Raw genomic sequence first — 16635 nt, 5'->3', positions numbered from 1 at the left:
AAATGCCAATTAGATATAGGGGTGTGCCCCTTTTATGCAGCTTCAGGAATAGCTTCAGGTAGTTTACGCTGTCAAATGCTTTTCTCACATCTACAAAACAAAGGAAAACAGGAGATGCTGATGATAGGTAGCAGTTCAGCAATTCTTTCAGTATGTAGATGCAGGTGTCGGTTGAGTGGTTTGCTTTAAACCCGAACTGGTTGTCAGTGGTGTGTAGAAAGGGGAGAGCCATCGTTTCTTGAGTCAATTCAGATTCCTCCGCTTTATCCGAAAATGCACCATTCTTGCCAATATCATCTATGAGAGACTTCTTGACGAAAATTGGTTTGCCTAATGAGGGTCAGTGAGAAAACAAGGGTAGCCCCTACGAAGCTCATAGTTACAAAAGACAGATTTTTCATACATCAAACGTTTACCTTTATTGCATTCTCCATGGTTGTCTGCAAAAATATTTTTATTCTGTATTTTACGTGCATGACTTATTGAAATTTAAAACTATAGAAGTAACTTAGGCAATAGGATAATTAAACATTTGTTTCATGTAATGTATTTATTTTTTCATTAAAGGACATTAGATTTGGAGAAACATGATGCAAGGGAAAACCTTCCTCGAGCTTCAGTGACATTCACATCTTACATGACGTTTAGTCAAGTGAGTACTTAATAATAATACTACTTCCTTGTTTGAAGTCAAACTAAAGTTTGCTGAGTTTTTCCTTATGTAGCTGTTGCTGTATTTTTATTTTTTTTTTTTTTTTTACCAAGTTACAGAATTTCTGGATAATTTTCATAGGTAAATAAATCATTTCTTGAAACACTTATAAAATATGGAGGTACAATGAACAATACTGTACCATATAGGATACCTAAAATGAAAATAAAATTAAAATGACATGTCAAAGACTTACAGAAAAAAAAATAAAAAAAAAATTTAATGATATGTATAATAGCGGTATCGATTTAGCTCAAATAAATAATCGACTCTTCCCTTGGATATGTACTGAACACATTATCATAAGTAATGTCTGAGGTTTAAAACAATCAATTCTAAGCTATTTTGAAACCTTGGTTATGACAGATGTCCAGTTACTTGGAGGGCTTGCCAGCCCAACCCAATACCCCCAAAGAATCCGAGTGGATAAACCTGGAAGGAGCTTTTGAAAACCGCAATATCTACCGTGTTCGGATGAACTAACAATATCACAAAAATACCGTACAGAAGAAAGTTGTCTTTGTTGATGGAGGTCAGTGCTAAGATCTAATCACTAGCAGAACGGGGTTTAATGTTTTTACAGAACCTTTTTATATATCTTTATAAGTTTAAAGAATACTGAGTATTAATTATTTAGAGCACTCTTCCATCAGTCCTTATTATTAGTTAATCTAGTTATTATTATTGATTATTTTTTAAAAATTTTTTTAAAAAAATTTTTGAAATTTTTTTTTTTTTAAAAATTTTAATTATTACTTTATTACACAAACTGAGAAATTTAAAACTGAATGCTTTTATTACGGAGGACTATTCCATTTTAATATTAAAGGATGTACTTCATTTGGGGCTTAGTTAAGGCTTTAGCCTAAGTTTTATTTCTAATTATTTATTCTTCATCAAAATGGATAAATAAAAGGGATACATTGAACACACGTTTCTACAAAGTACCCCTGTAGACAAAGTTATTTTCATTTCGTGATTTGTCGTTTTATTTCTAGGTATACATGCTCGTGAATGGGTTAGCCCAGCTGCTGCCTTGTATGTTATCGAAACACTTATCGCTAATACTAAGCTTACAGAAACTATTGAGTGGCAGATTATGCCCATGCTTAATCCCGATGGATATGAACACGCTAGGAACAAAGTAAGTTGGTTAGATAATTTATTTATTTCAGTTCTTTTTCATTTTATTGCATTTAATAAAAATTGAGTCTTAAACAATATCCCACCTTTTAATGTGTTTGTAGGGACTTATAAATAAATGGTAGTTTTGATACTCCTCTTCCTTTATAGGATCCTTTATGGCGCAAGAACCAGGTTCTAAGTCTCCTTCTTCCATCTTGTTACTTTGGTGTTGACCTTAACAGAAATTTTGGATTTCAATGGGGAGGTAGGGTCTCTCATTCACTGTCGGTGTCAGTGAGATTTTTTTTTTTTTTTTCATGTATTTGAGATATGTGGTGGAAGCAAAATGGATAGATAAATAGAAGAGAAATTTGGAATAATAAGAGTGAGGTTTGTTGAAGAGAATAACAGATTCCGTTGCAAGGCAGTGTATACAAGAGGGGGAATGACACAGTAAAATGAAAAGGGCGATAATTAATGAAAATTTAGTGGTGAATATGAGCAAGCACTCCTCCGAGAAAGGAGTTGCACGAGTGTAGAGTGCATGCTACGAGAATGAGTTTGTGGTCTCCTGCATTCGAAAAGAAGCTGATTTGAATGATTCAGTGGTGGAAGGCTTAATGTAAATTCGAAATTTATTGCAAAGGTAACCACTGATTCTATAAGGAGGGCAATAAAAAGAAAGGCCGAAGAAGGGACCAAGAATTATGTGATTACAATTAAAATGCCGAGGTGTGATGATGATCGAATAATTGTGTGACTGACTAAGGTAGGATGTCAAGATGAGGTAAAGATTCCGAGTAAATGGGCGAATGTATAATTTCTTTTAAAGGGAAAGAATGACAAAAATGACTATATGAGTTGATCGAGGTATATTACTAAGTTATACCTGGTAATTTTGTATGGTATGTTTTGGATCGAGAAAATAAGACGTAAGAGGAAGATTGGCAGGGGAGGTACAAATAGTTGTTTGAACAAGGTTAGAGGAAACGTTTTATGAAACATTTATGAAGAGAAGTGTTTTAGAGTAATACAACAAACGTGAACTTATGTATGTTGCCGATGGTAATTTGCTGAGAGGGAGAGAAATACATATGGCAAAAGTGAAACCTATTTTAGATTGTTTTGTGAATCATACAGTGGCGAGTTTGGTGTAAAAATTTTGTTTTTAAAATTGGGTTCTATTTTAAAACTTTAATATGCTAATTGCAAGTTAGGTCAGGGAAAGTGAATATAGGTCAAGTTAATGGAAGTACAGAAAGGACTCTGGGTGGAATGTCTTTGAATTACGTGGTAATCAGGATGATGGAACAATAATTTTAATAATATCTTACTTAATGTCAGTAATCTGTAATGCTATGTTTCTCTAATTTTTAAATAATTGTTTTTCATAATTATTTGTATTTCTCTTTATAGTTCTGCTTCTTACGAATAATAACGCCCCTTTCAATTTTCTTTGTTCTTGCATACATTCACCGCAGCTCCCCTTCGCTGTCACCAAGCAAAAAATGGTAACATCTGCAAACTTCAATCACTTTGCACTCTGTTTACAACTCTTTTTTCTTATTTCAACAGTTATGTCGTACACATGCCTGAATTTGGCAGGAATGTGTATGGCACAGTCAGTATCACTTATACCTCTTGATAACAGAAAGCTAGTGTTACTGAAAAAAGAAAATCATCATTCCCCAACTACTTGGCGGTTTAAGTCTACCTGATGACGGATCATTCATCACTTTTAATTCCCTTTCAGTGTTTATTCCGCTGCTTATAGAAGTTCAGGGCATGTACAGGCACAATAATATTCGTTCTTGTTGACACCAGTGGAAAAGGAAAACAGTAGGTGGTAATGGTACTTAGGTTTCCTTGAGTACTAGAAGAGATGGAAGACCCAGATCTACTCGGTTGAAACCTATAAGCTATGAAGATAGGATGAGTAATGTTTTGTTGTAATGACACCACAGGCAAGACATGAGTGGCAGAATTTCTCAAAGGCCCTTTATGTACTTGTCGTTGGAGAGGTTACTGATGATGATACTCATGGAAAAACTCGTATTATCAGTATTCTAACTATCTTTCGACTAATTCTATGCATTGCTACTCATCATTCTTCCTTGCACTGCTTCACAGTCCAGTATCTTTCAGGTGTAACTGAATTATTCTACCTCTAAAGCATGCCTTTTCCCCACCCAAGATTTCATCCCAATTCCTCTCTTCCCCACTTGCTTTACTTAGCATTTCAGGCAAGAACAATCCCACGCTCCATTCACATTATGCTATCCTGTGAATCTCTCGGGTATATCACCTGTTACGTTCGACACAATAATCTTCAGTGCAAAGAAATATTGATTACAATGTAAAACAATTTACTGCAACACATTTCTTACTTTTCAAGGACTGGGCGGGACTTAGTAGTTCCCCATGCAGTGATCTCTATAAGGGAACATCAGCATTTAGCGAACCAGAAAGCAGAGCTCTAAGAAGAGATGCTAAGGTTGCCCCTAGAAAGCAAAGTAAAGTTATTCATTTTTTCTCATTTCGTTTAACTATCTTTTTGAATGCTTTCATCATTACCAGTCAATTCTATAAATACTTACATGTCACTGTGGGCATTCATTAGGAAATGTTACTGATGTTTGGAGAGCTGTGTTCAAACCTTTTTTTCAATGATACCAAACTTTCAGCTTGTTATTGTCCTTACAGTTTAATCTGATACCATTCATTCACACTTTGCACTCATCTCAGGCTAGTCTACTGGATTTCTTAATTGGGAAGCAATTATTGGAGAAAAATAGACTTGAAAGTTTTGTAAGGATAATCTCATTCTTTTAGGTAGAAACTAAAAGGTACAGAAATGACAGAGTTATAGCTGCGAAGGCACAATATTTGTTAAATGTAATTGATCAGTCCAAAATCCTACCATATAATATAATATTAATTTTATTTTGGTGTATGAATCTTCAACCACAGTACATCCTCATGTTGACTGTGTTTGAATGCTCTCTTTTAACTTCTAGTCCGTGTGAAATAGCATTTTAAATCAAAATTACAAAAGTTCGTTTTCTTGCATGAACATGCCATATGGAACATTGGAAACCCCATATCCATAATGTGAAAAATTCGGTCATTTTGAAGTTGTATGTAATTCACACTTTTAACCTTTTCAGAGGGTACATTTTTCCATAGTTCCCGATTTCCTCTACAATAGGGGTTGGGGAAAAAGGAAACCAAATTTTAAGAAAGTTTATTTCTATAAGGATTTTCTCCAAAGCTGCAGTTTTTCCACAAACAAACCCAAAATGAAATACAGATTTTTTTTTAAAGTGAAACAAATTTAGTTTGGCCTCACATTTGCTTCTATATCTCCTAAACTGCCAATTTCACAGCAAAATGTTTTAGAATCGGCCTTGTACAGTTAAGGTTATAATTTAATTTGGAATGTTTGTTTTCCTAAACACGCTAATGTTATCCACAAGAAACATGAAAAAGGAGGTAGTCGGAATTTTAAGTCGATGCAAAATGAATTGAAAAATAGTGTGGGTTCCAGTACAAAACAAATTGCACAATAGGTTTGTTTTTTTCTGTTTGCAAACCGCTTCTGTTACTTCATTGCTGATAATGTTTATCACAAAACAGTAACAAATACTGGAAAGGACACTTATGGCATGGGTCTGATGTTTGCAGCCACATCACCAATAGCCATATCTCAAATGGTCATTCGGAATTCGGAATATTTGAAGACTAAACCAATAAGTATTACAATAATAAGATAAAGAAAGCTAGAAAAAATTGGAGTTATGTTGAACTACAAACCAATATCAGCCAATGTCCAGGATGACATCAGAGAGCATATTGATACTCTTTGCTCCAGCCAGGATGATCTGGCTTTATGGAGACCTAATGTTTGTAACTGACCAGTGCATAAAATACAACATATCACCTGTCATCACATTAGATCAATCACTGTGGCTCAAGGGAAGACAAATTACCAGCCATGAAAACTAATTGTAACATATTGTGCTCATTCTCCGGTCATTTCATACCTTAATGAGCTTCTCGGGCACTATGAAAGGCACATCATGAAAGACAGCAGAATGAGAAAACTACTTGAGCTTGTGTATGTACCTGACACTGTCAACCATAGGCTGGATGGAAAGGCATGTGAGCAAGCAGTTTATGGCCACTTCCTAGTTGTTGCTGTTTTGAATGCTTCAGTGACCAAGAAAGCATCAGATCATGAGGGCACCCAGAATACAATAGATGGCGCATTACAGAATTTTGATAAAGTTTTTCAATCAACAGTGACAGAAGTAGAGGTGCGAGACTAGGATATTGTGACAGTTTAAAAAAAAAGGAACAGAGATGTCAAAGATCAGCTACAGCAGAGCCCAAATGGAAAATTATGGGTTCGGTGTATGGTGATGATGGATATCTTGCAGTCTACACTCAGAGATCGAAGAACCAGCCGACCAATATTGTACTTCTGGGCACTACAATGAATACTGCCATTTTTTATATGCTTCTGGACACAATAACTACACAAAATCTGCACATCTACTCCTCCAGGACATGGTGGATCTAAAACTGAAGAATTAGAAACTCTATGACCAACTTATCGAGTCTGGCTTTCTCTACATTAGTAGAACTGACAGATAAGGGGCTGAGTTAGCACCAGATCTTTTTATTGAGCAGGTTCTTATGAAATCCATAGAGTCGTCAGGAGGCCTAAAACATGGACTAGGTACGGATGAGACTCAACAAACAAGATGGTTACAGGCCAATCTTTGCTCAGATAAGGGATGAGATCAAAATTGTTCACAGGAAGACTAGCACTGAAAGAAATAAAGTCTTAAATGAATCCAGAAGGATGAGAGATCTGGAAGACACTTACAAAATTTTCAAGTGCCTAGAACAACACAGTCCTTTCACAGAAGATGAGTATCTATACAATATAATTTAAGAATTATCTGCAAAACAATCAAATGCTCACCTTGCCAAACAAGTTGGGAACAATATAACCAAAATGATGGGAGACCAAAAGACAGGAAACTAGATATTCAGAAAGAAGCACCAAATCACGACAGTGGGTAAAAAAACAGTAACAGGTAGAGTTTAAGCGCAGGTGGATCCCCAAGCTGGATCCTCAAACACTGTTTTAGTTGTTACTTGTGATACCTATTAATGCAGAAGTCGGCTTAAGTGAAATCATGAACTACAAGCTTTCTGCATACCCACCAACGCTGTGCATAATTAATGGACTTCCTCGAAGTGCCACTAAGGTTCAGCTTGTAGATGCCTTGGTATAATTCACTACAAGTTTAATTGAGCCAATTTCTGATGCTAAATGTTCTGTACTGATGGTGGAGCCTTGCATCAAATGGACCACAGGATAAACATATGAAGATATTGTCTCCAAGTATGTTACTCTTGTCAAGAAAAACAACAATCATATTTCTGTCTTTGATGGGTACAGCAATAGTGCATCAAAAAATTTGTGACTCATTTAAAACTAAAAACATGTTAAAGCGTAATCGTTTGGAAATAAGGAGTCAATTTTAGCAAATTACAAAAACAAATAAGGTTTTATTTACTTCCTTTCTGAAACTCTGAGGGAGCAAGGGGTATTTACAAATCATGCAGAGAGAGATGCAGATCTTCTAATAGTGTAGGAGGTAGTTAACTTGAAAATTAACAAGGTAATATGTCACACCAAAGGATACTGGCACTGTTTCTCCTCTGACATCACATGAAGCCTAGCAGTCAACCCGTGTTCATGGTATCACAAAAGTCCAATATAAAGTACCCCATTTGGAACATTGGAGAAATTAGTTCACATCTCGGTGAACAATGCTGCAGGTGTTTGCCATTTGAGCATTTCTGTGTGGACGTGATACCACGTCAAGTTTAAATACCAAAAGAAAGGAAGTTGTATTGGAAAAACAAATGTCCTCTTCGAGTGTGCAGTGCCATTCCTGTCTGGCAAATCATCCACTCATGAGGAGAAAAAACTATCATTCTGGAATTTAGTTTTAGTGTGGATTGTGCATCTCTTGATGAGCTGAAAAAGAAAAAAATTCCAGGGCTAAGTCATAAGGGTCTGAGAAGTGTTGATGTTAAAGACCTGCGCCTACTAGTGATGCAGCTAAATATCACTCATTTCGTGTTTATTACCAAACACAAATCTGGCTAGGAAATAGTGATATTAAACCTAATGATTGTGGTTGGAAGAGAAGTGGAAAATATTAAATTCCTTGCATGATGGATAACAGTCCTGCTCCTCATGCCTTACTAAAAGTAATCAGATGCAAAAGCAAACGCTTCTGTGATAATGTAAAAAACATGATCTATACTGTACATATTTTTTTGGTGTGTAGTGTGAAGCTAGACTCGTGTGGGGAAATATTAATAGATGAAAACATTGACCATGACTAATTTAGTTCGTACATGTACTTTGCGCCGAAATAATAGCAGTTTTTATTTTTATTTTTCTTTTTGTTATGTTTCTTTCAGCTCAAGTTGCTGATAAATCAGTTGTTGCTTGTCATTTTAAGTTATAGTGTTTGTATTATAGCCAATGTAATTCCTTAGTAAATTTTCAAGAGAACTTTTTTCTAAATATTAAGTGCAGTTGCAAATGATCCAGCTTACTGCAGGTGCTAAGGGTCAGATTCCATGCCTGAAATGAATGAATATAAATATGTTCTTATTAATATGCAATTAATATATTCAAATTCAAAAAATTAGATTTTCTAGGAGAATCTAGCTCAATCAAGTAAAACGTCCACCATTTTCAATATGGAATTACTCACATTCAAGAGGGAAGAATTTATAATTTTTTAATAGTTCATAAAGGTCGTAATAACACATTCATGTGATAAAACAAATTGCTGTATTTTGCTTGACAGGACCCAATATTTTCATCTATTTTGCATGGACTTGAAATGTGGTATATTTTATTTTTTGCATCTCGTGTCCAAATACTAGCATGTAAAAATAAAAATATGCCAAAATAATGGTAAAAATCTTCATTCCAAAATATCAATTACATTAAAATTTTACTTGTGAATAATTAGTTTATGAGATATTGAAGGAAATGTGAGACGAAATTCAATTTTTCCTTTTTTTCTGAGAACCTATATTACAATTCTGGTTTTGTTTGTGGAAAAAGATTTTATTTCAGAGCAAAAGTATATGGAAAATACTTGTGTAGAATTTAATTAACCAGTTTCTTGCTCTCTATACCTCTTACCCGTAAGATGCACAGTTTTCGAGAAAAGCAAGCGGACATGAAAAAAATATACCCACCTAAAAGTTTAAAAGTGGGAATTATACAATTTTCAAATTGTAGAGCTTGTCTCATTTTGGATGTGATGTTAGTGTCCATACAACATGTTCATTCAGTGAAACAAACTATTGCAATTTGTTTTGCTAAACCACATTTTTTCACCTAATTCCCATCGACTATTAGCTTATGTTTTAGGCCACTTATTTTGTTGCCACCCTTTCAAGGGCTTGAATAATTATAAAGTATTACGCCACACTAATGAGTTGGACTGAAAGTAAAATGTTCTCAATCAGCAGTTAAAAAATACTTACAAAAAACAAGGTATCAGAGTCAAAAACCATTGCTTTTGTGCTATGCTAGTTTGTAACAAAATGTCTTTTATTTTGAATTAACGCTAAAGATTAAAATGAAATGAAATGTATATGATTCTCTTTTGACAACTTTCAATGCAATATATTTCTTTGATATGTAGATTTAGTTTTCTGGCTAGGATATTCATTTTGGTGTCAATGTAAGGATTGGTAGGTGTAACTCTGTTAAAATTGCCGAAAAGTAATATCATTGAAAAAATTATTTAATCGTGGCCCATAGCAATTTTTTTAACGTATTGTAGAAAATAAATTTGCTCAAATAAAGAAATGGAAGTAAGTTTTTAAAGCATGTAAAACCTAATAAATAACTTTTCCTGTTATATGCAGTATAATGATGTTAAAGACAGCTATTACTAAGCAAGGCATTTTACTACCATATCTGGCAGCTTATATCATATATTTGTATTTACATTACAATCTATAATTATGTCTTAAACTATGATAATTTTTTATTTATATCGTATGAGCAATGAAAATTGTCACTTATATACTTTAATGCAGTGTTTAAAATCAACTTGATTAAATTTTAAGTGCAATGCTTTTGCAAAATTAGTCAAATTTTCCATCATTATTTGGTAGGACAGGTAAACTGATAATTAGGTAAACTAAACATTGTTAAAGATTTATTTATTTGTATCTTGACTGATTATTACGGCACAAGAAAAAATTTATAATAATAAGAAAACACTGTAATTGAAAGGTAAATAATCACACAATGGTAAAAAAAACTCCACACAGTAAATTTATTCTACACATATGTGGAGTTATGGGTGATGATTAAATGGTAATCTGGTGTACATTTTCATTTTCAGGCTTACATAACTTTCCATTCCTATGGGCAAACCATACTCTACCCATGGGGTTACTCAACTCAAGTCAAGCACCCTTTAACAACAACCATGGTAAAATTTATTTGATTCTGTACAGTATATTGATGTATTATTTAAATAATGCGAGTGAAGTTTAGAGAAAATAAACAAGGGATAGGAAATAAAAATACTTGGGCATTAATACATAAAAGCAAGAAGTAAATCCTGAGTAAATGTAATTCTTGTCTTCTGACCGGGATGTTTGTTTGAAAGTGCCTTTCTTCCATTTCAATGTTTGCTGGTTGTATTTAAGTATCATTTTTAGTATATTATAGCAGGTTTGCTAAACCTTTGCCTTTGTTAAGCTTGCAAGTAATTTAAAGTAATTTTTATTTCTAATTCTGTAAGATGTAAAATGAAAGAATAAACCGTCATTAACTCTGAAAAGAAAACCCAAGCTCTTACTCAGGCCATTTTTCGAAAATTTAGTAATATTGTTTTCCTTTTTTGCTTATCATGTCACATTTTATTCACTAAGATCACCTTTTCCTATAATTAAAAGTCCTTGGATGTCTTCCTTTCCTACGGTTTGCAGTTCTTTTATAGGTTTATTATTGTTCCTGCACAGTGTAACTAGTTCAAATATGCCTGTTTCTGTCAGTGAATTATTATTACAGAGAATCTGAATCCCCACATCTTCAGTAAGTGACAGGAACTCAAGTAGTAAAATCAAACATTATATTGATTAGGATTAATTGATTAAAGCTGTTAACTCCCTTATTTGGTTAAATTATTTAGCTAATGTATTCATAATGATTGTCAGCTCACTGTACACTTTGACTTGGCCATTTACATTATATAATTTGCAACATCTTTTTATCGAAAATTTCCCTTGTAATGAAACCTACTGGCTACTCTTCTTAGATTGATAGCTTTATTAAAAAATCTGGAATCTAATAAACCTTTTCTCTTATCTTTATCGGGGGAGTTTTGATTTACACTTGCGTCTGTTTATTGTTTTAAGTTGCTATGGAGAATTTGTTTACATTTTCAGGTTACCTAAAAGGCTCATGCACCAAGAAATGTTGACTAAATTGTCAGTTTCACTACTTTATTATCTTTGATTTGTTAGTTTCTTATCTGAGAGTGAACCTTTAGTTTTTTTTCTCAGGAACCGATTCCCTTTATCATATCTTCTTTTTCTCTAGAGATCTTCAATCCCATTATTGTGCCACCCACTTATATAATAGGTTTCTTCTTTGTAAATGTTTTTCATTTTCCTACTCAAGTCACTTCTAGATTGAGTCCATGTCAAATGTGGATTGAGTTTCATCAGGCCACGTCTCTGCATATTGTTTTTTCTATCACACTACTTTGCTTTTAAAATCTGCCGGACTTTCTGTCACCAGAGGTCTCTTGAATATTTGGTTTTATAATTATGTAAATGGCAATTTATTATAATATCTGATAGGCTAAAGCCGTAGTTATATCATCATTTATGGAGGAAGAGTGAAGGAATCTGATGAAAAACTTGTGACTTGCATCATATCCAACCAAATTTCATAAAGATGAAGCTTCAACCCTCCTCTGATGATCATTATGAGTATTATTATATATCTTTTAATTATTGCCTTTCTTATATTTAGATTCCTACTGTTTTTTTGCATGACATTCAAATATGTATTAGTCATTAATTCATGCACTTTAACTTTATATTACCTTTTAGCATTATTAGTTCGTGGGAGGAAATTGAGATACTTTAAGCTGTTCTTGTATAGTTATTACAAAAATCTTCCAATTTCAGGATACTGCTGCTAAAGCAATGGCGGCACAAATTAAAAAGACAACTCTAGCTGTGTACAGTGTTGGCAACTCTGCTGTTGTATACTGTAAGTAAAATTGAATTGGGCGTATGCCTTTATTACTACAGCGAATGGCCAAGTTTTTATAAAGTTATGTTCTAATAGTTTTCTATCTCCCACACAGAGAATTACTGAAAATTTTCCAATTATCATTTGCAAGTTGTTCTTTGATGTGGATTACAGACACAATCTGATTTATTCATATAATATAAATGAAGACATAATTGAAATATTGGTTCATTCAATATGCACAGTAAGTAATGATTATAGGCTGTTAATGTTTCCTTTTATTATAGCAGGAGTCGGTTACGATAGAGCACGGTAAACTATGTGATGAAGTGAATAAAAATAGGGTTATTGGTTACATTCATGCACTAGTCTGGGACTGTAAGGTCATCAACTTATAATTGATTGATCGTCTGCTTGATCCTGACTGGTTAACTGCCCACCTTCATGTACCATCTGGGTGATTCAGCAGTAAAGGTTAAATTGCTGCAAATGAGTAGATTTTTAAGGGCAGGCTACTAATGGTCTGGATATTTAGAATCCTCGTTGCTGATATTGGGTGAGAATCTCCAGTGTTGTTGACAGTAGAGATGGTTGAATGTATTAGGGGTTTTCATAATTTGGTTGAATGTAGAAATACCTGATGGCCAGTCAACAGAAGTCAGTAACAAGTTTACCAGACTAGACCTGTGCCCGAACTTGAATTATATAAATGTTTACATCTGGAAAGTTATCATGCGCTGTTCATCACAACATACTGCCCTACACCACATTATGGGTACTCGGAGAAGTTAGTTATAGAACTGAAGAAAGCCCCAAACAGTTGTTGTATTCTATCACCCAATATTCCATCCCACTTATAACCAAAGCAAAAAGCCCTTAATCATTGGGTATGCCATACCTACCACTGATCAAGCCTTTAAATTTGTATTCCTCTGCAAGTTCATGAAGACTTTAGCCCTCATATGTGAAACAGCTATGCCCATCCATGGTATCCTCAAGAAAAAGAATGTGCCATTCTAATTGCTCAGTGCACTGTCAGCTAAATGCTCTGTGCATGTGCCTCTATTACGACACAGACATTTTATTGTGGTGAATTATTGCATAATCTATTACAAACATATGTTTGAGTAATAACAAGCTGTTAAGCATTACTGTAAGGTCCATGACTGGTACATAAATGTAACTTAAATTTCCATTTAAATTTATTACCACCTTTTATTTTATATACAGTGACCTTTTCCTAATATGTTCTTCTGTTACAAGAATGTGGTTTTTGTTAGATGAGAAATGGGAAGAAAGTATTTTTGCCAAAGGGTAACTTAAAACTGGCTAGCCATGGATATACTTTCAAAACGCTAATCCTTTAAACAGATCCTGCAGCTGGAGCTTCTGATGACTGGGCTGCGAATGCAATGGACATTGCTCATTCATACACAATTGAGCTGAGAGACAAAGGGGTGTTTGGCTTTAAACTACCTGCGTCTCAGATATTGCCTACTGTGAGTTAATATTGTTTTTTTTTTTAAATCATTGATTTGTTTGGCAAGAACTACCCCTCGAGTTTTAATTAAAGTAAGTTCTGTATGTTGATTTCAGGGAGAGATTCTCATAGTTTATTGCTTATCAAAAGACTTTCTGTATCAATTTCAGTAGATTGTGAGATAACGAAATTTATTATTTTTTTAAATATAGTAAGTTATATTTTGATAAAAAGGCAATGCAAGAAATGTTAATTATGATTGAAAAGAATATTCCAATATAAAAGGGACTCAGTTTTCTGTTATTTGTAAGTGAATATTTTAAGAGTTTTGTATACCTGACTTAAATTTCAATTTCAATCAAATCTTGCATATTTTGATACATCAAATATTAAATTTGTTTAATCCCATGTGTTTTGGATGTGATTATCGCATAATATTATCATAAAAGTTTTTAATCTGGTCTAGATATTTATTGACCAATTTCTTCATGAATTGTTAGGATTTCCTAAAAATCTTTAACCTGCTACTTTTCTAACTTCTCCAAACCTTCTCTTATTATAAATGCAATTCATCTCAGTTGATCAGATTTTGTATATTTTCTCCCCCCTGGACACCATGCAAGTGCAAATTTTTCATTTGCAATACGATCCTTCCAATATGCTCTAGCCACGAAACTTGGTATTTTGTAATTGTACAACTCAAGACCACTAACTCCTTCAAGGAGAATCTTAGAATGAGCTCACAATTTGGGTCTCAGTAATTGTTCTGAACTAATAGATCTGAAATATTTCGCATTTTATTCACTACTTTTTCCTCCTTAACTTGTCAGATTGATATTAGACAATAAACTATGAGTGGTCTTGAGTATGTTTCTGGGAGAACTTAAAGGATGGTAATGCTGGATGGTATTGTTAGGACCGATATCGACCGACTGATAACTCTCAAGACTAGGAGCATTAACTATACCTGGCAATAATTTATTAAGTAGACAAATCTTATTAACAAACATTCCATGGCGAAATAATTTATTAGCAAATGTAGACGGCCATCACGGGGAATGGGAAGTTCTGCAGACTCTTCCCACTGAATCAATTCAGGCTCTTATAAGACTAAAGTAGATTAAAATAAAATTCTACTTAAGATAGAAAAGTGACTCGTGATTCATTGACCTCTCTTTTTGTGAAACACGATTATTCAATGTTCCTAATTCTAAAAACTGGAAAATTTCATGCCAGTAAGATAGCCATCAACACGACGAGGTGAATAGCATTCAAAGTACAATAATTTTACCATCATACGAAAAAGAAGATGAATCAATAGAGACCTTCCTCTATTGCTATATTTTTATGGGATGAATATATGAAACAATAATTTCACATCTTTTTTCTTTCTTTCATTTAGGACAAGTTTGCCTGCTCTTGTATGGCTTGCCTCTTCTATTCACCAAAATTTCTATCTATTCATATCACAACTCCATATATTTCTTATGCGTCTTTATATCTACAGTTCACTATATAAGTTTTATGTTCTTTCTTTGCAGCATTTCCACACTGTCTCCTTTCATTACTGCTAGTTTCCAAACTTGCTAGGCTTATTTTCACTTATCCCCTGCTGGCATTTTGTGAAAAGAACTAACTTTTCGACATGTTTTCTTTACAAATTTTTCATTCCCTTACTGATTAGCTTTGATAAACTAACTTAATAATCATTGTCATTCTGAAGTGTATAGTTGGATAAAGCTCCTAAACTTAAAATATTTTAAACTAAATTTAAATCAAATATCATCAACTGAACAGGTACGAGATGCCTGGGAGGCTGTAAAGACTTTGGCTACACTGGTCTGAATGAAGTAACGGAAAGAGTCAACAAACGAAAGTTCCTGCAATGAATCTGAGAGACAAGGAGTTACGGTTTGCAACAGAGATCATAAATACTGCTAAAATCATTGAATGATTTTGAATTAGCGTTTAATATTTTTCCTAATTTTTGTCATATAGTATTTTATTTATGTTTTTTTTTAGTGTGTTACATAATTTATTGACATATATTTGAATTAATTACCTGAAAGGATTTTTCTTTGGAGTTAGATTGTGAATCTTATGTTAGTTTCAGTTTAATTTTTGTTATCGGGAAACTTTCAGAAGAATCTTTGATTTCAAATAGTTATCAAAAGAGTTATCTATCACTGAGAACAATAGACTGTTCATACGAAAGAACGTCAGTTATTTGCTTATCTGTTTATATTGTCTGGGGTTATTTTAATCTTTCTGTAACTAATATATATATACAATACATATATATATATATATATATATATATATATAATATATATATATATATATAGATATATATATATATATAATATATATATATATAATATATATATATATATATATATATACATATATATATATATATATATATATATATATATATATTATATATATATATATATATATATATTCCTTTTGTCTTTTCTATACATTTCTTAAGGGAGATCACACACAATTCATTGAAGGGATATTAACTGTTTACCATTTTTAGAAGTCTCATTTTAGAAACAGCAACAATTCTTTTTAATGTAAATAGGAAGCCCACGAATACGTGTCATATATTCAATTTTTACTCTAATCATGCAAACTAAACCAAATTAAAGACTGTCAACATTTTCCAGTATGTATCCTCAGAGGTCTTAGAATTTGTAGTCCCGGAATTTTAGAAGATGAGTTTAAATTATTGATGCAATATGAGATTCATTATGTTACCTTCCATATTTTTTGGAACAGTAAAAATAAAGTAAGAATTTCAAAATATTCTCTTTTTACCATTTCATCCTAATTTAATTCCTTCTGTAACCATGTTGAAAACTACTGATATTAACTCAGTATTTAAAGATGTAATATTTTGATAAATAACCTAATTAGAAATAGCCAGCCAAATTTAAACAATATTGTATACAGTATTCCTTGCAAAGATGCTAA

At 33.1% G+C, this 16635-nt stretch overlaps 1 protein-coding gene across 1 annotated transcript; it reads left to right on the top strand.

Annotated features, from left to right (window-relative positions):
- Nucleotides 1-10309: 10309 nt before the first annotated feature.
- Nucleotides 10310-15937, top strand: LOC135203266 (carboxypeptidase B-like). Its single transcript, XM_064233033.1, has 4 exons — nucleotides 10310-10395; nucleotides 12107-12191; nucleotides 13545-13672; nucleotides 15451-15937. Exons 1-4 carry the CDS (start codon nucleotides 10393-10395, stop codon nucleotides 15496-15498), a joined length of 264 nt encoding a protein of 87 aa, XP_064089103.1. The 5' UTR covers nucleotides 10310-10392; the 3' UTR covers nucleotides 15499-15937.
- The last annotated feature ends 698 nt before the right edge of the window (nucleotides 15938-16635 follow it).

This window comes from Macrobrachium nipponense, chromosome 36 (assembly GCF_015104395.2).
Source record: "Macrobrachium nipponense isolate FS-2020 chromosome 36, ASM1510439v2, whole genome shotgun sequence".
Lineage (NCBI taxonomy): Eukaryota > Metazoa > Arthropoda > Malacostraca > Decapoda > Palaemonidae > Macrobrachium > Macrobrachium nipponense.
This window is presented reverse-complemented; position numbering and strand designations above follow the sequence as displayed.

Coding starts and splice junctions, on each gene's coding strand:
- LOC135203266 (XM_064233033.1), top strand. Junction 12,192..13,544: donor CAACTCTGCTGTTGTATACT/GTAAGTAAAATT, acceptor TCCTTTAAACAG/ATCCTGCAGCTGGAGCTTCT. Junction 13,673..15,450: donor CGTCTCAGATATTGCCTACT/GTGAGTTAATAT, acceptor TCAACTGAACAG/GTACGAGATGCCTGGGAGGC.